Raw genomic sequence first — 26,721 nt, 5'->3', positions numbered from 1 at the left:
AGGGTGAGACCCTATCTAAAAAACTAACTAAAAGAAAAAAAGTGCTGGGGGTTGTGGCTCATGGTATAGTGCTTGCCTAGCAATCATGAGGCCCTGAGTTCAAAACCCCAGTGTTGCCAAAATAAAGAAATTAAATAAGGGTCTAATTTTTTGGTTTAAATTTATCATAGTATATCATCTATGAAGAACAGATCACTTAACACACAAAAATATTTCCGTATTCCTAATAAGTTGTCTTTGTTAAGTGTGCAGATATTGATCTTTGGTATATTAAGTGTACTGTGTGTCCTAAGGGATGTTTCTGGACGACAGTGGACTGAATATTTGATGTTGGTCCTATAAGATTACATCAGCCAGTGATGTCGTGCTGTCCTGGTTTATGTGAGTACACTCTGGGGTGTTCACACCATGAGGAACATAACTAAAAGCTGTGAAGTGACGCAGGACTGTAGTTGCGAATCTGCCCAACGATTTTGTCTACAGGAATCCAGGTTTGTCTTCAAAGGAGAAATTCTTTCGTAATGAGACTCACCACTCCCAGATTTAAAGGCTTTCAATGTTGAGAGGACATGGGACAGTGTACTGCACGTCCCTAAGGTAGAAATGCTATCTTCATTTCTAACAAGAGCTGGTATCTGTCCGGGATGCATTATAATTTATTGTTTTGTACCTGAATTACCACTTCCTTGTTAGCTTTCATTTTGCTATTGGCAATTGAGTCGGTGATATTGTATACATGCTATTCTTAAGTTCTCATGGAAGCTGGGTTTTATATATGGTTTACATTTTATATTTGTTTTTATGCACTATCTATCTAGTTATTACAATCTAATAAAAATATGGACTGTCCATTTTCTTTCCTAAAGTTCTTTAGATTAAAGTATGCCTGTACTATTTTTTTTTCCTGTGCTGGGGTTTGAACTCAGGGTCTTCACCTTGAGCTACACCACCATCCCTTTATTTTTTTTTGTAATGGGTATTTTCAAGATAGGGCCTCATGATCTAGTTGCCTGGGCTGGTTTTGAACTGTGATCCTCCTGATCTCTGCCTCCTGAGTAGCTAGGATTACAGGCGTGAGCCACTGCGCCTGGCTGCCCGTTTACATTTTGATTGTAGCCACTAATCATTCTAATTGGGACCTTTTGACTAATTTCTTTTGAAGACTTTTTTTTTTAGTTGGACTGGAGTTTGAACTCAGGGCTTTGCAATTGCAAAGCAGGTACTCTACCACTTATACCACACCTCCAGTCCATTTTGCTTTGGTTATTTTAGAAATGGGGGTCTCAGGAACGATTTACCTGGGCTGGCCTCAAACCTCAATCCTCCCAATTTCAGCCTCCCAAGTAGCCAGTATTACAGGCATGAGCCACAGGTGCCTGGCTGAAGATTGAATTTTAATATCCCATCAATACTTAGTTTTCTTTCCCTCAATCTGTAAAAATGCATTTAACTTCAGCACAACATTGACAACATCCATTTTTATCTTTAATTAACTTTTCAGTTTGGCTTTCATCTTGAAGGCTCACAGCAGAATTTATCACTAGGCCACAATAGAAGTGATGAATGGAAAATTCAGGGACACAGCCTAGCTCTGAATTTAGCAAAGTTGACTCCATTAAAGGAAAAAAAAAAGCCAGCAACATCATCAATAATAAAAGTCAGCTCATTAGACCACACCACTTGTGTTTATTTTTGACGTCACCATTTTTTTTCTCTTTTGCCTCCCAATTCCTTTTTCATGCACCCCATTTTAATTCCAAAGCACCAACCTCTCTTTGCTTAGGGGTTTCATAAGTGTGAAAGCACATCAGAAAGCAATTGCCACAGAAAATAATAACAACCATTGTTCTTTCAACACTTGGGCACCGTGCTAAGCACTTTCCACGTGCTATCTCCTGTCAGGTTTGGAGCACTATTTTCAAGATTACTAATGGGGCTTAATGAGAGAGATTAAGTTTAGCAAATGGTAAAATCTTTGAAGTCAAGTTGCCTGGGTTTGAATCCCTGCTCACCATTTTCTAGTTCACTGGCTCTGAGATTGTGGACTAATTAACATGCATTTATTCATCCAACAAATATTTTAAGCATGTCACATGTGCTCAATATACTGAGTACACGTGGTGAATTAAACTGGCCCAGCTGCTGCCTGTCTGGAGCCAGTGCTCTGTAGGGACAATCAGAAGGCTAACATGCTTAAAGAGGATTGAATTACAAGAGGAACAAATGTGGTTGGTATGGCTTGAATCTTTTTTAACATTTTTGGTGGTAGTGGGATTTGAATTCAAGACCTCATGCTTGCTGGGCAGGTACTCTACCACTTGAGCCACTCTGCCAGCCCTCTGTAGTGCTGGGTATTTTCAAGATAGGATGTCACAGACTATTTGCCCAGGCTGACCTTGAGCCACAATTCTCTTGATCTCCACCTCCCGAGTAGCTAGAATAACAGGCGTGAGCCACAGGGGCCTGGCTGCTAGGGGTATGTTAAAGATGAATGAACGTAGACTTTGGGCTGAGGAGTTCAATATCTATGAGCAGACATAAGCTGTAAAGGAAATAGATAAAAGGATGACAAGCAGCATTTGGAATGAGTTTTTTTTCTCTGATTTGTCTCACTGAGTATGGAATGAGTCTTGAAGAAGGGTGGGTTTGGATATTCAGAGAGGGGGAAAGAGCAGGTGGAGTGAAGATAGGAAATAAAAATACCACAGTACAGGGAGGAGTCAATCTTGGGCTGGGGTGTAGCTCAGTGGTAAAGTGCTATCTTAGCCTTGCATGCACAAGGCTCTGGTTTTGATTCTCAGTGCTGCAAAAAAGAAAAAAGAAAAATCCACAATCTTCAGAGTAAAAGGTGGTTTTTCGGACGCAGGTGCACTGCTAAGTCTGTGTGACCATGCCAGGTGTGGTGAAACACACTTGTAATCTAGCACTCAGGAAGATGTGAGTTTGAGGAAACTCCAGGCTACATGGCAAGGCCCTGTCTCAAAAAACAAAGGTGGGATGACCGTCCCTTTGGTTAACTGGTGGGCAGGTGCTGTCTTAGGGGAACTGACGTGATGGGAACTGTAAGGAACTGCTGAATAAAGATCATGCCATGTGTAGAAAAGAAAGATTTATTACAGACTGCTGGGCTGTCCCTCAGGTTCAGAGTGGAGCAGCTTGGCTGAAATGGGTAGTGGGCTTTATAGCAGGGCCAAGCCATGGCGGAGGGAGAAAGTCTCTGGTCTCTGATTATCTGCGATCACCAGATGGAACAGGTCGACATGCCTGGCTAGTTGAGTAACTGGAAGTTGCTGAAATTTTGCAAGCACAGAAAAAAGCAGGGAAACAAGCAGGGGAGGGAGTTTGGCAAGCGGTCATAAATTGGGGGTCTGGTTTTGGTGCTAGCCTTGGGACCTTCCGCCTGCCCCAAGAATGCCAGGGACCAAACAGGAACAGTTTTCATGGTCATTTAATCAGGCAGTATCTCCTAGCAGTGTGAAGAGACCTTTATCAGACTCAGGTCCCTCCACCCCATCTTAACACCCATGAGTAACTGACAAGTCCTTTCAGGGAAAAGAATCTATCTAGGATGCATACAGTCTATTCTATGATTCTTGGATCCTTAAATTTTAAAGTGCCCAACAAATTCACACTATGTCTTTCACTTAAAAACAACTAACAGTGTTTTTCACAGATGATGTGGATAATCACTTTCTCATGGTGGTGGATATAACGCTCTGGAAGGTCAAGGAATTCCAGTGATGTTTGCTGTGGTGGAATAACAAGCATTTAATTTTAGTTTTGCCACTGACAGGTCCTGTAACCTTCAATAGTTATTCAATTCCTCCCTTTCAAATCCCTTAATTGTGAAAGTAGAATAACACTTTGAAATCATCCAAATGCTGTTAGGGTGAATTGCATAACAGTCTATCAGCCCTATAAATTCTTCAGAGCAAAATGTAAATGTGCAGTGAAGGGTTGGTAAACACTGTCTTAATTCCTGTACAGAAGTGCGATTAATGACCAGTTTTGCTGTCATCTTAGGTATTCTTTCTCCATAGCTCCTTGATTTTAAGTCCTGCTTAAACAGACCAACTTCACTGGCTATGGTTTCCATTTTCCTGGTTGTATTAGATCTAGGAAAAAAGTCTCAGATGGATTTGTGGAAAGCAATCTGCTTTCACTTTTAACAGATTTATGGAGCTTGGAAGCTTGGAGTAAAATTTATGCACATAATGAATCTTAGAGGTGTCAACTCCATAACTTTCTGTGAAAACTCAGTGGCACGCTCTGCCACTGAAGTTTAAAGTTAATTTGCCTGAATCCCTTCAACCAAATGAAGCTTTCTAATCAATTAGGAACAGAAGGAATGAGATACGGTTCAGGGTCTAGAGGGATTTGCGACTCGATGCCAGCGGTCAGCATCAATCACCATCAGAGTTGCTAAGCGTCTGAGGCAGACGAAGGCTCTCATAGATACAAACGATAACTGAGGGCCACACGAGCACGTTGTCCACGTTTGAAGCAATTGCATATCATTTCTGCAGATGAGCTGGATGAATGTCAGAGCTGTGGTCACAGCTGTCCTGTCGTTTATCCACCTCGTTTTATGGACGAGGTAACAGGCCCAGAGAGGTTGACTGAACTGCTCAGGGTGGCCTTGCTGAATATGGTGGATCACTGGGCGCCCACAACAGCGGCACGAGGCAGGCAGGGGTCCGCAAGGGTGAGAATTAGAACCTGGAGGCGGGGCCAGACAAGTGGGCGGGGCCAGAGACTGGGGCGGGGCCAGGCGTGGAAAGGCTGGGCTAGGAGAACAGAGGCTGGGTCCGAGGCGGGGAGGGGCGGGGCTACATGCGAGGGGGCGGGGACTGGGCGGGGCCAATCGCCGCAGGCTCCTCACGCGGGCGGGGCGCGCCCAAAGCCGCGCGGCTGAGGAGGGCCTCGCACGCGGGAGCCGAGGCGCGGAGCGGCGGAGCCCTGACTTCGCGGTGAAGAACCGGCGTTCCCGCGCGGGCCGGGCGATGGCGGCGCGGGGAACCGGGGCCCGCGCGTTCCGTCTCCTTCTCCTGGCCCAGCTGGTGGCCGGGCGCTCGGGCGCGGGGGGCGGTGAGCCGGAGAGGAGCGGGCCGGGTCGGGCCGCGGGGCCCGGTGCGGGGAGCCGGGGGCGGGGGCAGTGGGCGGCGGGCATCTCTCCTTCACTTCTGGGGGCTGGGGCGCGGTTTCAGCTGATACCCAGAGAGTCATTTCCTTGCGGGGTGAGGGCCGCCCCTGTCGTCGTCTTGGCGCGCACCGATGCAACTTTTTCCCAAGAAAATGCTGGTGTCCCGCGCTGTAGCCGTTCGCGCGCGCCAGGCTCTTCGGTGTAATTGTAGGGTGCGACTCCGTCTCCACCTGTGTCCCCAGTGCGTGACCCAGGCATAGAGCACGTGCGCGTCCTTGAAGCAGCACCACTATGTCTGCAGATGGGACTGGGGTTTGAACTCAGGGCTTCACGCTTGCAAAAGCAGGCGCTGTACCACTTGAGCCACACCTCCAGTCCATTTTACTCGGGTTATTTTGGAGATGGGGGTGGGGGAAGGTCTCCCGAACTATTTGCCCAGGCTGGCCTCGTACCGTCAGTCTCCAGATCTCAGCCTCCCAAGGAGCTAGGATTACGGCGTGAGTCACCGGTGCCCAGCTATGAGTGAGGTTCTTAAGTAGAGCTCTGAGAACCGTCCCTTGTCTCGTTAACACCGTGATTCCTGAGTTTAGGAAGTAACTCTGAAGACTAGAATTCCTTAGTGCAGGATGCGTTGCTTACTGTAGGCTGAAGAGAAATGCGGTGGAGGAGGATGTAAACAAAATCCTTTGCAGAAACAGTTCAACAGAAAGAAAGGAACGTGGTTTGGGAGCCTGGATTCAAATTATGGCTCCAGTGCATCTGTCTTGGGGCAAACTTCTCTCACCTGCCTTCTTTCTAGGAACAGTGCAGATAATTCTCCCCCTTCACAGGCATTTTCAGGATTACATGATACATATAAAATGCCAGGTCCAGGGCCTGACGCTACCCTGCCTACCCCTTCTGGTCAAGCTGGCAACTTTTAAATGTTTATCTGGTTTTCCGGGAAGATTGTAGCCAAGCATTCAATGGTGTAAATAGCTAACTTCATGCCTAGTGATTGGTGTTACGGTCAGAGCTGATCACTGTCTCTTTCCTGCTTTTTTTTTTTTTTATAATAACCATCTTGTATCACATTGTTGATTGATGTTTACTTTTCTCTTTGTTCCATATGAGCTCCTGCAGAACTGGGATTCTTACAGTATTCATTCGTGTGTCCTCAACACTTAGTTTGTGATAGCAGCCTAGGAAATGTTCATGAAATGAATAACTGGGACAGTAAAATCACGTAGGCTAGTTCCTCATCTGTGAGGTAAGGGGTCTTCAGGGTTCCCTGTGTGCTTAGTAAATGACCATTTTAAAGAAGATAGTGGGATTGTTTAGGTGATGTAATTGCTGCTAAATGTTAATATGCTTTTGTGTACAACTGTGAGTGGCTGCAAGTACTCTGGGATCAGACCTATTACAAACTGGCTGTGCTTCCTTGGGCAGGTTGGTTGACCTTGCTGATTCCTTGTTTCTCTCCCTTCAAAATGAAAGGGTGTACAGAGAATCTTTAGGTCCTTTAAGTTATAATTACTTATATGGTCACATTTTATTGTTTTCATATTCTTCTTAGATTTTGTGTGTGTGTATGTGTTACTGGGGTTTGAACTCAAGGCCTACAACTTGAGTCAATCTGCCAGCCTTTTTTTTTGTGTGTTGGTTGTTTTGAGATAGGATCTGGTGAACTATTTGCCTGGGCTGGCTTTGACCCATGATCCTCCTGATCTCTGCCTCCTGAGTAGCTAGGACTACACGTGTAAGCCACCAGCACCCGGCTTAGATTTTTTTTTTTGAGACAGAGTCTCCCTGTGTAGCCCAGGGTGGCCTTGAACACACTACCCTCCTCTTTCAGACTCCCACATGGTGGGATTATAGGTGTGCCACTACCATTGGCTCATTTTAGCATCTTAATAATAACTCTTAGGGTTTTCTGTGAACCAGTTACCAGACAAAGAAAATTCTTGTCTAGTCAGCCAGCAGCCATACTCACTTGGCTGATAGAAGGTCACGGAGCTGTGGAAAGTGGCCTTGAAGGCAATTTTGCCTGTATTAAAATATAATTTACTAGTACATTAAGATAATATAGGTCTTTTAAACTGACCGAACTGTGATTGGGATGGTGATTTATGGGAATCTGATAGTCATTAGTCAGTTTTATTTCTTAGCTGTGTGACATTTTAAATGCATTGAGATTTTATTTTTAGTGTGTGTAGGGGCTGAGTATTTCAGTCAAAGGAAAATAAAATGAGCGGTGTGAGGGATGTTTTTCTTTTCAGTGTTATTTTCATTAACGTTTTCAGAAGTGAACAGAAATATACACAAAGTGGCTTTGGGCTCTCCTTTTGCTATCTTTGTTCTCGTCCTTAGATCAACTTTTCACACAATTTGTTTTGAAATTAACAATTTTGGTTTCCTAGCACACACTAAAAATGTTCTATGAGTTAGTCTGTGAGTACCTGGAAGGAGGGGTCTTACTTGTGATTTCCCTGCTATGTTACGGATGTGTCTGAGTTTATTAAATCACCTTGTTGATGGATCTCTGAAAAGGTTTTCAGTCATTTGTCAGAATAGGTTTTTTTTTTCAATACTTAATTACAAATTAGACCTATCAAGCAATTTTTTAGAATTAGGATATAAGTTTTTAGTACAGTGATTTCAGCACAAAACATTTTTCTTCTAATGGCATTATTTTTCTTAAGAATTGGAGCTAAATTCAGATATTTTTAGTTTAGTATTAAATAAGCATATTCACAATGAAAGTTGTTAAATATTAAAATAGTTTTGGAAAGAAGTTTAGAATTTGTTTCTTTGGAAATTTGCTCTCTGGGAAGCACTGGTATCATTTTTTAATGAGAACATGAGAGGATTATTTTTAATGATCCTTTTCTGTTCTGTGATAAAATATTAATTTAAAAGTTCACAATTTAGGGTAGCATGGTGTTTCTCCTGCTGTGTTAATTCAGTGACTTCATGCTCTTTTCTTGTAAAATACATTTATAGAATATAGCTTTTACCAGTAAAACCAGGAGTGAAATATGAGTATTTGAGTTCTGGCAAAAAAGGACAATATGAGCTTTTGAATTTTTAAAATTTTCTTCTTTTATTGTTATAATGCTTATGGTCTTGGGCAAAACTTTTTTCTTTTTTTCCTTGTTAGGGCTTTTCAGCCTCTGGAATTTTGGACTGGATGAGTCTTTGTTGTGGGAAGGGGAGTATCCTGGTCCTTCTAGGATATTTCATAGCATCCCTGGCTTCCACCTATGAGATGCCACTAGTGGCCACGAAAAATGTCTCTAGGTACTGTCAGATGTGCCCAACCCTTGAGAAGTCAGCCTGGGGTTTGTTGAGCAGGGCTTCTCAACCTGTTAGCACACACAGAATGCCCTGGGGACGTCACAATGCAACTGCCACTCAGGAGGTCCGAGGCAGGGCCTAAGACTGCATTTTTAACTAGCTCCCCAGCGCTGTAGGTGTTGGTGGTCAGGGTGTTACACTTTTAAGTAGCAAGGTTACAAACAAGTCCCCATTCGTATGGATTGGGTGACTTCTCAGGTGGACCCGATGAGAGTAACTATGGTTTGCTGTGTGCCTTCTACATGGTAGGCTAGTATGTGGAAGTGGGTACTGAAGTAGGGCCAGAGGAATTTCTTTCCACAGTGCTGGGGATCGAACCCAGGGCCTTGTGCATGCTACATTACCACCCCCAGCTATACCCCAGCCCATCCAAAGAAAGTAATTAAGGAAGTAGTGAATTTACAGTGAATTTTAGCCCAAACAATATAAAACTAATAGAAACTAAGAGAAAAAAACACATTTACTTACTGTCCTAACAAAACAGTTGTCTTCTCTTTTCTTAGTGTTTATTAATTTTTTTTTTGAGACAGGGTCTCACTATGTATCTCAAACTTGCCAGCATCCTGCTGAAGCCTCCCGAGTGCTGGTACTGCAGGGATGTGCCACCACCCCTGACATGTATTCACTTTTCTATATTTCTTTCCAGCAATTTATTCATAACAGGACAGTTCTAAGGAGGAAATCAGCACAAGTCTTATCAAGGTCATAGAGGCCATGCAACTTTATGTGGGATTGGGTGTTTTACTTCATAATTCTGTAAAATTATTAGTTTGTAATACGTATTTATCGCCTGTTGAGAGATCTGTGGTCCCAAATCAAGATAGTGAATTCTGCATTCACTTGATTTGATCATGCTCAAACTTCCTTTTTTTTTTTTTTTTTTTGTCCCCTCTCCTTGAGAACTATTGACTGTACCTAAATTTAACACTGCCAAGGGCATTTTCTTATTGCAGGTGTTCTGAGACTCAGGGCAGGATGTTAAATTAAGTTTAGTAAGGCATATCAGTTACAGTGTAACTTTATCCTATAACTCTGAGATAAAAATCAATATAAAATATAATGAAAGTCCCAAAGTGAAAAAAAAAAATCCCTTTACATGTCACCTATAATTCTAAAATAATGATTGGTAAGCACACTGATCTCGCTGATGCAGTTAGCACATGTTTAGTCCCCCCATTTACAGATGGTTGTTATGCTGACTGCTTTATCTCCCTGTTGCTTAAAATAGTCTTCCTACAACTGCTGCAAGGAGGATTTAAAAATAAAGAAATAAAATTCCCTTTTTGTTAACTTAAGATACAAGGTGACTTAGAGGGGAGGACTAGCTATGCCAGGAATGCATTGATTATGAATTGGGCATATATAATATCTACCACTCTTACAAACTTTTTTTTTTAAATACATCTTATTTCATTCTCATGGCAGCCTGTGAGAAGTTAGAGAAGACTGTTGGCAGTCCCTCACAAAATTTAACACATGAATACCCTTGATTCAGCAGTTCTCTTTTGAAGCCAGTGCTTGCATCTGTTTGGAGAGATAGCTGTCAAGGTTGTTAGTTATGGCATTTTTCCGTTGGAGCATTGTAAGTGCAGACTGAATGCTATATAAATGCCCACCGGTGGAGAAGGCTTAAGTTAGGTATAATATACCCATCAGTGGACCACTTTGTGACTTATGAGGAAAGAACTAGATGGGTACATAGTAACTGACAGTACTGAAAGTAAAAACGTTTGTTCTTCCTGTGTGTATGTGGTGTGCATGCCTGTGAGTAATTCAAAATGCTTACACCTCAAACTTACCTTGGATCAAGGGAGAGTCCCAACCTTTTATGAGATTTTGAGTTTGAATTTTGACAATTATCATATCTTCCCTTTGCATCAATTTGAGGAAAATGAAAGCATTCATTTTGAGAAAAACAAAGCAAATCTGGGTCTTAGTTCTGCTCCTCTACTAATGGTAGACAGTGATTCTCAAAACACCCCATCCAACAATGGCAGTGGCTGGAGACAGTGTTGGTTGTCACGTGAGGGCCGTGTGTCTAGGGGTAAAAGTGGGAATGCCGCTACCTATCATACTGTGTACATGACAGCCCACCCCACAACAAAGAATTAACCATCCCAAAATGTCCGTAGTGCCAACTCCAGAAATCTGTATAGACCTGAGGCCACAGCCACGTTAAAATATGCAGGTTGTACATGATTCTCATTGTGGGATACCCTCAGAGTGGCCACGGAATTATAATCATGACATAGTGAAGGTAATACACGTGCAAATTTGTACTGCAGGAAGGAAGGCACAAGGTCTTTGTTTTCTGCCCTACCTCTATACCTGGCACAGAGGCTGGCACCTAAGTGGCCAGTTGACATTTGTTGACTGAATAAATTGAAGTGGATGCCACTTGCTAGGCTCTGGTACACCCTAGCTATAGCAGATGCTGAAGGTTTCAGAATAATTTTGGAAGAACCTACACATTATAGCGAATGTTGCTTGTTCATTTTTACCTGCAAGTTGGCATGAGTGCGAAGGCTCACCTTAGTCACCGTGCATGTTGATTGACTTTTTCCAAAATTGTTATTTTTAATGAGAAAATCATGATTCTTCATAGAAAAAAATGCCAATAGAGGACACACTGTCAAGTGTTGCTACGAGTGTTAGCTACCTTTTTGGCTTCCTGGTATCTTTAGTGGCAAAAACTTAAAACACTTTATTTATTTACAGTACTAAGGATTGAACCCAGCAAGTATTCTACCACTTGAGCTATGTCCACAGCCACCAAACAAATAAACAGTGAAGTATTCAGACATTACCTGACGTTGTAAGATAATGTGCTGTATTTCATTTGATCTGCACAGCAGTGAGAGAGCTCAGCAGAGGCTACCCTTTTTTATTAATGTTTTACTTAATTGTTTTATTTTTGAGACAGAATCTTGCTGTGTGGCCCAGACTGGTTTTGAACTCATAATCCTCTTGCCTCAGCCTGCGGAGTGCTGGCGTTACTGGTATACGTCACCATACCTGACTTATTGATGTTTTATAATGGAAATTCAGAAAATGAAAGTGGTTCAGAATAAGAGATGGAAGCAGTCTTACCATGCACAATTAACAGTTATCATATTTTTCCAGCAGATATCCCTATTTTCAATAGCTTAGAAAATCGTGGCAGTTTCCGGCGTAGGATCAGTGTCTGAGGAAGGGGTAGCAGATGCCATGTCCAGCCCCAAGGATGGAGCAAAGAAGCCCTTGAAATAGCCCAGGAAACAGGCCAGGGAGATGGATGAGGCTTCTAAGCAGTAACCAGTGAGGAACAGAAGAAACTCAAGGTGCTAAAAGCTCAAGGGAAGGAAGGGCCCTGGCCACAGGTGGAGTTAAGAAATCTGGCAGGAAGTCTGCTGTTCCCGTGCCTGAGATGGTGGTGGCCCTGCCTCCTTATTTCAACGTCTGGATTCCAGGCTGGAACTCAGCCACCTACAGCTAGAACGGAGTGTTAGTTTGGAGTCTGTGGTGCATTTCAGGATGAACTTGTAAAAATAAAATTGCTGTATGTGAAGGTTAGCAGTTGTGGGGAATGCCAAGGTTTCAAATTCAGGTTTTTGGCTTTGTGGTTCTGCATTCTTTCATTCTCACCACACTAACATTAAGGAACAAGATTACATACTTTTGTCTTTTTTTTGTTGTTGTTAGTACTGGGATTTGAACTCAGGGCCTTGTGCTAGCTAGGTAAGCACTTTACCACTTAGCCATGCCTCCAGGCTATCACACACATATTGTTAGTCCTCACAATAGCCTTTTAAGGTAGGTACTGCTTTATAGTCATTTCACAGATGAAAAAACTGATACTCAAAGAAGGTAGGTAACTTGCTTAAGGTCACACAGTAACCATTAGAGGCTGGATGGAACCTTTATGTCTTCATATCCTAAGTTTGTTTTTTGGTTTTTGTTGTTTTTTGAGACAGATTCTTGTATGTTGCCCAGGCTGGCCTTGAACTCCAGGGCTCAAATGATCTTCCTGTCTCAAACTCCTGAGTAACTGGGATTATAGGTACACACTACTGTACCTGGCTTAAGTTCTGTGTTCTTAACTAGAATATTACATTGCTTCTTTATATTCACATCTGAGTAGGATGAGGTCTCCAATTTTAAGTTGAGTCTACTCATAATCCTTAAGAGAAATTTACATAGCTCTTGTGACAGTTACTTCAAAACCAATGATAAAAGTTAGACGTAAGTAACAATTGGCATATGGTACTGATGTATTTCTTCACTTATGTATTCATTCATTGAACAAACTGAGTACCTACAATGTGCCACTATGTTAGGGATAAAATGACAATAAAACACAATACCACAGCAGGTAGGTATTGTGGGGAGGACAGACTTTAGTCTTCTACAAGATTCTATAATTACTGTCCAGGGCATTCCTGAGACTGAAGGATGAGTGTAAGTTAGCCAGGTGATGAGGGCTGGGGAGCATTTCAGACAGGGAAGAAGAGCATGTGCCTTGTGGGAGGGACTAGAGTGTGGTGTGTCCGAGAAGCCGAATCTTCAGTATGGCTGGGGGAAGAAGGCCAGGAGGAGCGTCACAGCAGAAGAAGCTGGAGGGGACAGATCCAGCCACACTTTGGCTTTAAGGATTCTAGTCCTTCTTAAGGGATTTTTAAGCCAGTGGGTAACATCAGCATTGTGTATTGAGCAGATTGCCTGGGTATCTGCAGAGAGTCATGTGATAGTGGTGCTGAGAAAAAGGTTGACTACCAGTTACAGCAGTAGACTTCCTCTAGTCTTGGTGAGAGATAGCTTGTGCCAGGCTGGTAGGAGTTGGACTTGAGGAGTATTTAGGAGGTATGTCCTGATGGATTAGATGTAAGAATGAGGGAGAAAGTAGTGTGTCAGGGATAATGCACAATTTGTTAGATTGTTGGAACTAGAACGTTGATGGAACCACTCACTGTGTTGGGAAACACTGGTGGGGAACCATTTTGGAGAAGATCATGAATTTGTGTGTGTGTGTGTGTGTGATGTGTTCACAGGGCCTTGCCCACACTACTACTCTCACAGCCCCAAGAATTTGGTTTTATGCATGCTGAATTTGTGGTGCATTTAAGGTGTCCTTATTTCAAGTAGATTAGAAAGTTGTGGCATATGGAAGCCAAAAGCCAAGTATCAAATGAAAAATTTTTAGCTGTGCAGTTCTGTGTTCTTTCCTTTTGGCTATACTTGAGCAAGGTTATATGTTTATTTAAAAAAAAGATGCAATTTTATTAAACCATTTGAATGTGGAATTTCTTTTAAGTAGCAGATGTCTATTCACATTTAGACAGAGAAGTCTGTAGTGGAGACTGGTGGAGTGGCTCAAGTGGCAGAGTGCCTACCTAGAAGTCTGTAGTGGAGAGACAAATTCCATAAAGGTAATCTTTTTGCCAGGCATGGTGGTACACATCTGTAATCCCAGCACTTGGCAGGAGGATCATGAGTTACAGGCCAGCCTGAGCTACATAGTGAGGTGCTGTCTCAAAAAAAAATTTTTTTTCTTAAGCTTGTTTTAGTTGTAGTGGCCTTGGATATGATCTTTTGGGATCTGTTATAAATAAATAGCTAGAGTAGGATTATAGGATCTCCATTGCTAAGTGCAATTTTTCAAGCCTTTTGAAATGTTCTAAAAGTCATTGTTGGGTACCACTTGTTTTTAATCCCTGCTAATTAAAGTAAGGCCTGGATGTGCTCAGGCTAGGAGTTTTTGAAAGACTGCTTGGTTGATGTTTTGAAACTATCCTAAGACTACAAGTATCCCTGAGTTCTTTTAGGTGATCTGCCCTGGACAAGTCACCCAGGTTGGCTTTAAACTTGCGATCCTCGTGCCTCTATCTCCTGAGTGCTAAGATTACAGGTGTGCACCACCATGCTGAGCTGAACATTTTTCACATGTACTTTACCAACTTGAAATACAAGGTTTATTGTGGCTTTTTGAAACTCCATTGTGTTCTCAATATTTGCACTCTTAAGGAATGTTCGTGCAGTGTCTTAGTTAACAGGTCAGTAGGATGGAAGTTAGCTCAGTTCCACATATTTTGAGGTTATCATTGGCACTAGCTAGCTTGGCTTGTTTTGTTGTTACTATCATTGCATCATGTTCCATTTTCTAGAAATGGATAAGTGGCTCAAAAATAGGAATAAGTGGTTTGATCCCCAGCACTGCAAGAAAACAAAAACAAAAACAAAAAAGTAAAAAAAAAAAAAAACCAAACCAGAAATAGTCATGTGCAATTTAGTATTTTGCCATAAAAGCAGTATGTGTGCCGTGCATAGGTAAATCTGAATGTGTGTCAACATGAATCTGAAAATATACTAATTTCAAATATACTGACCAAACAGGAAAGCAAAACAATGAATATCTGAAGATTAGATGTTACCCTATTAGTAAGCCACTCCCCAGCACCCCAAGGGCTTTTTATGAAGCTTTCTCAATCCGTGGCACCCTGTAAGGATTTGTCATTTTCAAACTAAGGATCTTGGCCTTTCCGAAGCAATTAGTCTTTAGAATTAATATAAAATCACACTTTGCAGTATAAAATTGATGAGTTTTGTTGCTGAAGGCAGAAAACAGGCCAAGATCCCAGAGACATCAGAATGGAATGTATTCTGTACAGCAGAAATGGGTACAAGGGACAATATTGGTAAGAAGCCAGACCTGACTTATTCTGCATAAAGAGAAAGCAGAAGAGTCTATTAACACAATTCTTCTATTAAGTGATGATCCTGGACGTCACACAGTAATGACATGCATGTAGAGGAGCTGTTACTACCACGTGTGTTCTGGTGTTTTGCTTTGTGGTTAGAGCCACTAATGCAGAGTGTGAATTGCCTTTGACTTGTGTGTGGTGCATACGAGGGAGATGTGCCTGGCAGCATTTTATTTGAAGAAGAGATTTCTATTTTAGTTAGCATTGTTTTGTGGTCTCAGATGGAAACTGGAAAAAAATAAACATGTTGAGAACAATTGTCACTGCGCCAGTGTGGGCTTCAGGGGATGGTGTAGCTGTGCAAGTGAGTGACTTGGCACTGGAGTGCCTGTCCACTTGCTCTCATCCAGAGAACAGTTGGTGGGAACAGTGAGCTTCCTAATCTCAGCTCAGTGTTTGTCCTGTCCTGCAGGACACATCAGCGTGGGTAGCGAACCTAGAAGGGGAAGAATGAAGGGACAAGAGACACGAAGGAGACAGCAAGACAGGAGTTCTGATCAAGCTGCAAAATGTTATTGTTCACACAGGGGTATTTATGTGCTGAGGGAGTGAGGGGTACGACGAGGTGCAGGCTGGTTGGCTGGTTCTGCTATAGGACTTCTGATAGGGTGCCCGTTCGCGCCGGCGGCAAGGTAAACTCCCGGAAGAGAAGCAGGGACGGCGCCATCTTGTGCTGGAGATGGAGAAGTTGGGACAAACAACCGCAAAATGTTCCAGGGCAACGTCAAGACAGAATGGCTCACAAAGGGAGCCTTGTCTCCGACAAGTGTTGAAGGAGATAGGAAAAAATGTGGATGAGACCAACTTACGGGCACCAATTGGGCCTTTCACCTTGTCACATATATACTGGGCATGATGGTGCATGGCTATATTCCAGCTACCAAGGAGCCTAAGGCAGGAGGCTTGCTTGAACCCAGGAGTCTGAGTTAAGCAAGTCTGTCTGTCGCTCTCTCTGTGGTACTGGGGGTTGAACTTGGGGCCTTGTACAGCAAGTGCCCTACCACTTGAGCCACACCCCCAGTCTGAGACCCTGTCTGTTTCTCTTTTTTCCTTTTTCTTTTTTTTGCAGTAGTGGAGTGTGAACAGGGCCTACACCTTGAGCCACTCCAACAGCCCTTGTCTGAGGCTGGGTTAGGACTGTAGTCTTCCTGATCTCTGCCTCCTGAGTAGCTAGGATTATAGGCATGAGCCACCAACACCCCACTGACCCTGCCTCTTAAAAACAACCAAAAAAAACCCAAAAACAAAAAAACCTGTCACATGTTCATTCATGACTGATAACATCATGAAGCCCAACTTTTCTGATTCCAGGCCTCCTCAAGTAGGATAGTTCATTGATAGTTCTATCTTGAGTAGTCAGGACTGACCACTTGAGGGAGAGGACTGGATGATTTTTACTTGGTTTATTTTTTTTGGTCATACTGGGCTTTGAACTCCCCTTCACACCTTCTAGGCAGGAGCTCCCACCACTTGAGTCGCTCCGCCAGCCCTGAGTTTTACTTTTGAGGGTAAGCTATATCAATGTGGCAGAGTCTGTTTTTAAATATGAATGCCTGTTTTATGTTGCTCTGGTATTTCCTCCACCTTTTGGTCCTGTTCAGTACCTGCCCAGGTGAGTCTGCTCTTGCTTCAGGGAGAGAAGGTGGCAGCACAAAGTGGTGAGTAGTTCATTTTTGCCTTTGTGAGTTTCAAAAGCCCAGACTTTAGTGGAAAACGGAAGCAAACTTGCATAGACTAATGTAAGGCCAAAGTTTCTCCTTGTCAGGGGAAAATAATTCCCTGACTCATGTGAAGGAGGAGACAGACAAGAGAGAGGTCAGAACTCTGTATGAAGTGACTAAGCTTGAGGGGACACTTAGATTTCCTTAAGTAGCAGAAATGAAGGTAAGACAAAGCAGTTAACCAGGGGGCCTGGCCTTGTCTTGAGCTCCCATTAGAAAGCTGGCTGTGGCTCACATGGTAGAGCACCTGCCCAGTGGGCACAGGCCCTAAGTTCAGCCCCCAGTACCCTAAACCAAAACCAACCAAACAAAAAACCCCAGAGAAGTACACAGCTTAATGAGTTATCAAGTATGTGACCCCAAGTTCAAACCCCAGTACCACCAAAAAAAAAAAAAAAAAAAACCCAAACAAACCCCAGAAAGGTAAATGTGAAAGACAGTAATATCATCCAGTTGTAAAAATGGGATTTCACTTTGATTGTCACTGTCTTCCCGTGTGCTGAACACACATTGAGATGTTGGGAAGGTGGGAAAGCTGGAGCTGAAGTGACGAGTGTGACCACTGGGAACTGTTATGAATGTTATTTTCTGTAGCAAGGGGTAGAACCAGGCCCTGCCATGTGCTCTGTCCCCAGCCTTAAGATGTGTGGTGCAATAGCTTTCCTTTCTTTCTGCGGACTGTCTCATCTCTTCTCTCCCCAAACACATCAGTATCTTCCCAACTAGCCCTGCTAATGGGCCTTGTGAATACACTGCTAAATTATTACCATTTTCTTCAGGCACAGATAATCATACAGCTGGGCAGGTGTAGATAGAGTTTAATCATTGGTCATTTTACAAAAATATGAATCTAAACTTTTTTTTGGCAGTGCTAGGATTTGAACCCAGGGCCTTGTGCATGATAAGCAAGTGCTGTACTACAGGGCTACACCCCGAACTCTTCCCTCTAAACTTTTGTTTAATGTGTAAGCTTACATTTGATGCTTCTCATTACAAACTACTTTTGTGGCTGTTGAAATTTCAGATACCATTTTCCTGAGTGATGCTTACAAATGAAGCTTTCTTTTTCAATTAAAGTTAATTAAAGTGAAAAACACATAAAATTTACCATCTTAATCTTTTGGGGGTTTTTTTTGGTGATATTGGGGTTGAACTCAGGGCCTCACTGAGGCTTGCTAGGTAGGTGTTCTACCCCTTGAGTCACTCCACTGACCCTTTTTTTTTTGGTAATTTTTTTATTTTGAGAACTGTTTGCCTGGGCTGTCTTCAAGCCAGATCCTCCTGATCTCTGCCTCCCGAGTAACTAGTTTTACGGGTGTGAGCCACCAGTGCCCAGCTCATCTTAATCATTTTGAAATGTGCAGTGCAGTAGTGTTTACTGTATTCACATTGCTGTGCAGCAGATCTCCACAACTTTGTCATCTGGCAGAACTGAAGCCCTACACCAATAAACATCAACTCTCCATTTCCCTCCGCCCTAGCCCCTGGGCCACTATCTACTTTGTCTCTATGAGTTTGACTACTCTAGATACCTCCTAGAAGTGGAATCCTGCAGTGTTTGTCTTTCTGTGGTTGGCAAATTTCACTCAGTAGAGTCCTTGAAGTTCTTTTTAAGGCTGAATAATATTCCATTCTGCGTACCACATTTTGTCTGTCATTCATCATCAGTAGACGTTTAGATGTTGTGAGTAGTGCTATGCAAATATCTCTTCAAGACCCTGCTTTCAGTTCTTGTGAACATAAACTTAGAAGTGGGATTGCCAAATGATGCGGTCATTCTATGTTTTGATACATTGAGGGAGTTCCACGCAGTTTTCCATAGCTGTAGCACCATTATACCTGCCCACTGACACTGCATAGGTTCAGACTTCAACACATCTTCACCAACACTTGTTATTTCCTGGTTTGTTTTTGTTTTTATGTTTCTCTCTTGTTTTTTCTTTTTTTAATTTTTGGTGGTACTGGGGTTGAACGCAGGGTCTCAAGGCTTGCTAGACAGGTGCTCTACCACTTGAACCATTCCTCCAGCCCTTTTTTGTGTTGGGTGTTTTTGAGATAGGACCTTGCAAACCATTTGCCTGGGCTGGCTTCTAACCATGATCCTCCTGATCCCTGCCTCCTGAGTCGCTAGGATTATAAGTATGAGCCACTGGCTTCCAGCTATTTTTTCTTTTCTTAATGAGCTATTTTTTATTAGCACAAAAATAGTTGTATGGCTGGGTGCCGGTGGCTCATGCCTTTATTCTAGCTACCCAGGAGACAGATCAGGAGCATCACAGTTCAAAGCCAGCCAGGCAAATAGTTTATGAGACCCTATTTCAAAAAAACCTTTCACAAAAAAGGGCTGGTGGAGTGGCTGAAGGTGTAGGCCCTGAGTTCAAGCCCCAGTACCACACACACACAAAAAAAAAGTTTTATGGGTGGGTGCATTGTGACATTTACATATGTACTTACAATAATTAGATTCACCCCTTCCATCGTTCTCCTTCATCCACGTTTTTTTCTTAATGGTAGTTATCCTAAGGTTTTGATTCCAAGGAACCCAGGCCAAAAGTTGCTAATTTAAAGTATTTATTATTCAAAACAGCTTTTTCAAAAGTATTTTGAAACTGGGTGGGGGTGGATTGTGTCTAGGTCAGCCCAGGCAAAAAGTAAAACCCTGTCTGCAAAATAACCAGAGGAAAAAAGGACTGGAGGAGTGGCTGAAGTGGTAGAATATCTGTGTAGCAAGTGTAAAGCCCTGGGTTCAAACTCCGGAACGGCCAAAAAATAAAGTGTTTTTCAGTTAGGTTCCCTCGTATAGAATTTAGCTTATGTATAGTATTGTGTATACTGTGTCAGCCTTTCCTATTAGACTATAAATAACATTGTGGTCTGTTCTGTCAGTGTTTTCTCAGCACCTGACTTATACCAGGCACATGTCCAATAAATATTTGCTGAAAGAATGAGTGGAGATCAGTGTGGGACAGAGCTCTCAGCAAGTGTGGCACTAATTAAGTTCTTCTAGAAAGTTGTCACAAGATGAAAGATGTTAGGTGACAATAGTGGGAGAGTGATGGGAGCCTTGTGTGCCCCTTGGATTTCCACCATGAGTGAGCTCTGTAGCTAGCTGTTCTGGTCGCATCCTCATTTGTGAAGTGAGGGGAATACATTGGTTTCTCAATTTCCCTTCCCCTCTCCCCCTCTTCCCCTCCGTCTCTTCCTCCCTCACCCCTCTCTGTTCCAAGCAGTATAAGCTTAAAACATTTAGAACCACCTACAAAATTATGACTGCTGAGTAGAATTTGAAGCCGGGCACAGTAGCTCACACCTGTAACTAAGCCTGAGTTTGGGAAGATTGGAGTTCCAGGCCAGCCTGACAATAAGTTCATGTGACCCCATCTCAGCTAGTAGCAGGGTGTGGTGGTTCATGCCTATCATCCAGCTACACAGGAGGTGGAGATTGGGAGGATAGCAGTTCAAGGCCAGCCTGGGCAAAAAAAAGCTTGCAAGATCCCATCTCAACAGAAAAAAAAAAAAAAAAAGCTGGGCCTGGAGACATGTGTCACCCCAGCAAAGAAGGAAGAGTAAAATAGGAGGATCTTGGTTCAGGTGGGCCTGAGCAAAAAGCAAGACCCTGTCTCTAAAATAACCAGAGCAAAAAGGACTTGGAGGCATGGCTCAAGTGGTAGAACACCTGCCTAGCAAGTGTATGGTTTTGAGTTCAAACTCAGTACTGGCAAAAAAAAAAAAAAAAGATTAAAAATTGAGTCTACCATCAAAGTTTTATGCTAAAATTCTGACCTGCTCCCTGCTGTTTCCAAAAAAGTGTACTAAGAATGTGGTATTTCTAGTATAAGATCTACCATGAAAATATTCAAGCAGTATCTCAAAGGTTCTCATTAGGTAGAATGTTGGGATTAAATTATTTTATTTAAATCCTAATAGCAATTCAAGCTAGCCCTCCACCACCACCAAGGCAAAAAAGGTCCATACATACTATTGAAAGACATTAAAAAAAAAAAGAAATGAAAAACATTTTATTTCTTTTTATCTTTTAAATAGTCTTACTTTTTTAGCATTTCAGAGACAGTGAAAATCTTTAAAACAATTAAGAGGAAAACTAGACTCTAAAATCAACTGCTCTTAAACATTAAGAACCATTCACCAGTGTACAATATTCTAGTTTAATCTAAATGTCCAGTGCTGGGTCTTTCCTAATAAAGAGACTTTTATGGGCGGCATGACAGATTAAACCCTGCTGTGCTCGGAAGCAGGGCATAAATCCTTGTTGTGGCTGTAGTCAGGAAGAGATGGGCTGGGCATCCTGCACCAGACTCACCACGTGCTCTTTAACAGGCCATGCGACTGCACGGTCTATTGTGACAAAAGGGAGGATTTTTTGTAAGTCCTAGTTTTCTGTCACACTATTTCTTTCAGATTGGGGAAGGCCCATCACTAGCTATTAGCACCCCTAGGTGTGTACTTGATAAGTAAGCCTGTGGCATTTTTGTTTCAAGTGCATGTGTTTTCTTCATAAAGTCAGTACTGTTGAATGAATATACTATAATTTGTGCACCTGGACTCCAGTCCAGCTAGCACTAAAAACCCATTTCTTCAGAGAGATATAGTGAGGCTCAGTAGAGGATGTACTTGACTGTGATCCACAGATCTAACCAGTCTTGGCCGAGGGAACTAAAACTTAAAAATTTTTTTTCTCTAAGACTTAGGCCGTACCAAAGCCTTTTATCGAGAAAGGAAAAATGTTTTTTCTTCCCCTTTTCCATCTGTTAATACGTATAGTAACATCAAACTGAGCCTTGATCATGTTAAATTATTTACTTGAAATAAACAGAAAAGATAGAATTTGCTTTGTTATAAAAGGGGCTAAAGTAACACTTGTATGTAAATTATATGCCCTGAATTCATGCATCCTGTGGGAACTCAATAAAGAGTTATCAAATTGAAAAAAAACCTAAGGCCCTAAAGTAGTTTTATACAAATGTGTAGCAAAGAAAGATACAACACATCTAAATAATTCACTCAATATTCATATATAAAATTACACCAAAGTAAAGCATGTTTAATTTACATTTAAAGTTAATAAAGGACTTGGCTTCAGTATGTCTGTTTCCTAGGTTTGGAATTTTATGGCAAGCCTTTCCCATTGAAAGCCTTTTATTACTTCAGTATGCTTTGCTCTTTGGTTTTGCAGTGCTGGGGGTTGAATTTGGGGCCTCACACTTGTGCTGTACCACTGAGCCCCTTTCATTAGCGTCTAAATTACTCTGCATTGAGTACTGAATGTTTCTTAAGAAACTCAGCATACTTCCATATTGAGTAATCTGAGTTAACTAAGAGTTGTATACAGCTGGCAGAATGGCTTAAGTGGTACAGGGCCTGCCTAGCAAGTATGAAGCCCTGAGTTTGAAACCCAATACTACCAAAAAACAACAAAAAAAAAACCCTAACTCCATACTTTTGCCGGGCGCTGGTGGCTCACGCCTATAATCCTAGCCACTCAGGAGGCAGAGATCAGGAGAATCGGGGTTCGAAGTCAGCCCTGGGGAAATAGTTTGAGAGACCCTGTCTCAAAAAACCCTTCACACAAAAAAAGGGCTGGCATACCGGCTCAAGGTGAAGGCCCTGAATTCAAGCCCAGTACTGCAAAAAAAAAAAGAATTATATCTGAACTAGAGTGTCCCTTATTTGACCACAAGTTTTTGTATCAATATTTTATTTTAAAAGCCACATTAATAATGGTCCACTTTTTTAAAGTATGATTATTTGGTGAGAGAGAAGCCAGTGTACTAACTTCTAAAACTTTGTTATGCAGGATTAGCTGAACCATCCTTTGTTGCAAAACATGAAGACAATTTGTTTAAGGATTTATTTCAAGACTATGAAAGATGGGTTCGTCCTGTGGAACACCTGAATGACAAAATAAGAATCAAGTTTGGCCTTGTCATATCTCAGTTGGTGGACGTGGTAGGTGTGCATTTGTTATGTGTTCTGTTTCACACCGATCTAGCAAGTGCCCAGTGTGTGCCCAGGCACTGAGTTAGGCCCCCGTGGTTACCAAGGTGATGAGACATAGTTGTTTTCCTCAAGGAATTCACCAGGGGAAGACAATCGCTGTGCAAAGACATAGTAATGTACTGTGCTTGTAAGCTGTTGCATAGTTTAGAAATTGTGTTATCTCATTTGGTAATGATAACAGGTTTATCGTCAACAAGTTCAAAGATATTTGAATACATATATGGTTTTTATTAAAGATATCAAAAAGTTTAAAAATAGTCTAAAACTAAAATACTCAGTATCACACTTAAACTGTTCCAGAGACTTTTTCATGTGTCATTCACCAAGAATAAGTTCCCTTGATAACTCCTTCTTATTGTCAAGAGGTCTAATTTACACTAAGAAATTCATACCACTTTTTAAACTAGTTTCTTCTTGTTCTGATCATGTCACTCAATAATTATTTTCCTGCTATGTTCATTCCCAGGATAGTCAACAATTATTTACATATATTCACATATATTTATCTATCTAGCCATCTGCTCATCTATTTTATTTTGTGGTGCTGATAGAATCCAGGATCTCTCACATGCTAGGCAGGCAGCCTACCACTGAGCTACATCACCAACCCTGAGTATTTTTTTTAAAACATTTTAGGTGTGCCTCTGTTTCCTGACTCTAGTAATGCATAGAAAATGTGGAAAGTTCAAAAAAATAAAATAAAACTTGATTCTTTAATCTATCACCCAGAGATGACTAATGCTAATAATTTGTTGAATGTGCCAGTGTTTTCTCTATGTGTAACAAAATTGGAATATTTTAGATACAATCTCGATTGCTGACTGCTTTCTGCTACTGTAATGGCTACATAACATTTCTTTTATAGTTTATTCAGTTACCCTATTTTTGGCAGAAAGTTATTCAGTTTCTTATTATAAATGACAATGTATACAAATGTCTGAATTTCTCCTTTCCTTAAGAAAGGCATTGATTGGGGGCCTAAGGGGACAGCTCAGTGACAGAGCTTGCCTAGCGTGGAAGAGGCCCTGGGTTTGATTCCTAGCACCATACACACCGAAACACAGTTAGTTAGTGAATCAAAGTCTGTGGGTGTTTTAAAGTCTGTTAATATGTATCACCTAATTGCTTCTAGAAAGATCAGTGGATATATATGGACTATGTGCTTGTTCCTTTGCTAGGCAGTATGAGGAGATTTTAAATATAAATAAAAATAGGCAAGTAGAAAGTAAGATAAAGTGGGGCTTGCTCTCAAAGGTCTTTCCTTATGGGTGAGGTTGGTGCCACAAAGAAGAGCCCCTACAGAACACTGCAGTACTAAGTCATGATGCCATGGACAGCTGGGACTTGAACTTGACAATTCAGATTGTCAAGGAAGGCAGAGTACAGGGGTGGCACTTGAGCTGGCCTTGTAGGCGAGGCAGAGGAAAAGTACTTTAGCAGGAAGGAACAAGAATATACTCGGGTTTGCAAGTGAAGCTGAGCCTGCCACATAGGAATGGCCTGATGGGATGGCAGAGAAGGTGAGGGATGATCCCAGACTGCCATTACACCTGTGCTCCTGCCATTTCTTGAATTTTCTGCATTTTCACCTTGGTGGGCTTTCCTTCTGGCACAAGACATTCATTCTTCAAGGCCAAACTCATTTGTCAGATCTGTGAAATCTCCCCAGACTCAGTAAGATAGTCTTCTCTGTTCGGACTGTCTGTGGCACCTCAGCATAGGTGGTACCACTATGCTGACGGGCATGACATCCGCAGAGCAGGATGAGCTTTATTCCGGTGGCTGTCCCACAGCCTGGTAGGGCTCATAGTGAATGCTGGGTGAGATAACTGAGGGGCAACAGATGTGATAAAAGCAGCACTCCAACAAGGTCAATGAGACAGTAATATACGTGGTTAGGAGGAGGGTGAGAGAAACTAGAAGCGTGAGAGGTGAGCTGGAAGACCTCAGAGAGGAAGGAACAGGGCTTGACCCCTGTGTGTGGAAGGAGTCACATCTTAAAGCCTAGGTGATTAGAGGAGGAGAGCAACAGAAGCAGGAAAGGTAAAATTGTTGTGGGAGAAGAGGGGAGGCAATGAATTTGCTTGTGATTTGAGATGTTTATTCCAGAGAAAATGTTCACTAGTCCTGGAAAGTCAAGACTGATCTTAAAGTGAGAGGTGAGGCTAAGAATGTCAGTTCAGAATTATTGGCATGATTGTCGAAAATTTTGAGGGTGTTTGTTTGTTTGCTTCTTGAGATAGGGTCTTGCTATGTAGTCCAGGGTGGCCTCGAATTCAAAATCCTCCTGCTTTAGCCTCTTGAGTGCTGGGATTATAGAAGTGTACCACTATGCCTGGTCAAAACTGAGTTTTTAAAGTAGTGGGCCTGATCCCTGAGGATCATGCATAGAAAGTGGTGGATGAAAGAGTTAGCCAAGCATAGAAGTTGGTGAAGGGTTGCTTATTGAGAGAAGAGCTCAGAAAATTTTATACAGAGTCTATGAGAGGGGAAAGGGCTGAAGTCAGGGAGGATTCGGACTGAGGTCCCTGGAGACCAACAATAGGAGATTCTCCCAACTACTTCTGAGAGTAGCTCCCATTATCACTGAGGCCTTTCCTTTCTACCCTACAATCTCCCTTGAAGGGTCTGCACATCTCTGCCTTATTTCCTACCTGGTCTTCTGCTCTTTCAAAAAAGTCTCCATGTTGGCTTGTTTAGATTTTGTTTGTATGATGAGGTTAAAAAAAACCAAACTATTACCCTCTCCTTAGTGTAGTTCACATTTCTCCATTTATTTGTGGTTTCCTCCTGGGGATTGTTACACTTGTCCTTGCTCAATTTCAGTTTTGGTGTGAACCACATTGATAGGCAAAGTATCATTTTTATATGGGGAGAAATGTTTACATAGCAATGTAAAAATTTTTATTTTCAGAATTATTTGTTTCTATCTTCGAAATAACCTTGTTATATTTTATAGGATGAGAAAAATCAGTTAATGACAACGAATGTCTGGTTGAAACAGGTGTGTATAATGTTCAAATGGCACCCAGCTAGTGGCTGGCACCACTGTTTCTTACAGGGATTGTAGCACAAAGGGGGTGTGAATAGTTCATGGTCCCAGTGAACTGACAGGATGCAGAAAGATTAGAGGGAGTTCTTGCATTCCTTGTGTGTGTGTGTGTGTGTGTGTGTGTGTGTGTGTCTGTGTGTGTTTAGCCAGGCTTTTGCTATGTAGACGTGCCTGAACTTGAACTGATGAGCCTCCTCCCTCTTTCTCTGGAGTGCTGGGATTATAGGTGTGTACCATCATGCCAGGCTTCAGTTATTATTTTTGGAGTGCATATTATGTGCTGGACACTGGGAAACTGCCGTGAACAGAATGGGCAACAATCCCTGCCCTCAAGGACTTCATTCTAACTGGAGGAAGACGAACAGTTAAGTTGCCTAGTACTTTAGAGCTGGTCAGCTTGGAAGGCACATTGGGAAAGAGGAGAGGGAGTGCTGAGGACTGTGTTTATGAAGAGGGTGGTCAGAAAAAACACCACTGAGAAGGCAGTGTTTGAACCAAGCATTGGAGGAGAGGAAGTAAGCCAGGTGGGTGCCTGAGGAGAAGTGCTCCAGGCAGAGGGACTAGCAAGTGCAAAGGCCCTGAGGCTGGACTGTGTCCACAGTGTTTAAGGAGTAGCAAAGAGGTCAGTGTGGCTAGACCATGAGGAGAGGTGTGGAGATGGGGTCAGCCAAGCGAGGGGAGGCCAATAGAGTGCTGAGTCGTGGACCACTGCAG

At 42.3% G+C, this 26,721-nt stretch overlaps 1 protein-coding gene across 3 annotated transcripts in view; it reads left to right on the top strand.

The window, feature by feature from the left end:
- Nucleotides 1–4,917: 4,917 nt before the first annotated feature.
- The window catches only part of Chrna5 (cholinergic receptor nicotinic alpha 5 subunit), a 30,556-nt gene continuing 8,752 nt past the window's right edge, over nt 4,918–26,721 (top strand). Inside the window, exons 1-3 of one of the 3 annotated variants that reach the window (XM_074061527.1) lie at nt 4,918–5,088; nt 22,753–22,904; nt 25,915–25,959. In XM_074061527.1, coding sequence (XP_073917628.1) covers nt 5,004–5,088; nt 22,753–22,904; nt 25,915–25,959 — 282 coding nt within the window. In that variant the 5' untranslated portion in view covers nt 4,918–5,003. Of the gene's footprint in view, nt 5,089–22,752; nt 22,905–25,914; nt 25,960–26,352; nt 26,372–26,721 lie in introns of those variants that run through there. The other 2 variants (XM_074061528.1, XM_074061529.1) reach the window with 2 other exon arrangements.

Source organism: Castor canadensis, chromosome 19, assembly GCF_047511655.1.
Source record: "Castor canadensis chromosome 19, mCasCan1.hap1v2, whole genome shotgun sequence".
Taxonomy (NCBI): Eukaryota; Metazoa; Chordata; class Mammalia; order Rodentia; family Castoridae; genus Castor; species Castor canadensis.
The sequence above is the reverse complement of the archived record's forward strand: the minus strand, read 5'-3'. Positions and strand labels throughout refer to the sequence as shown.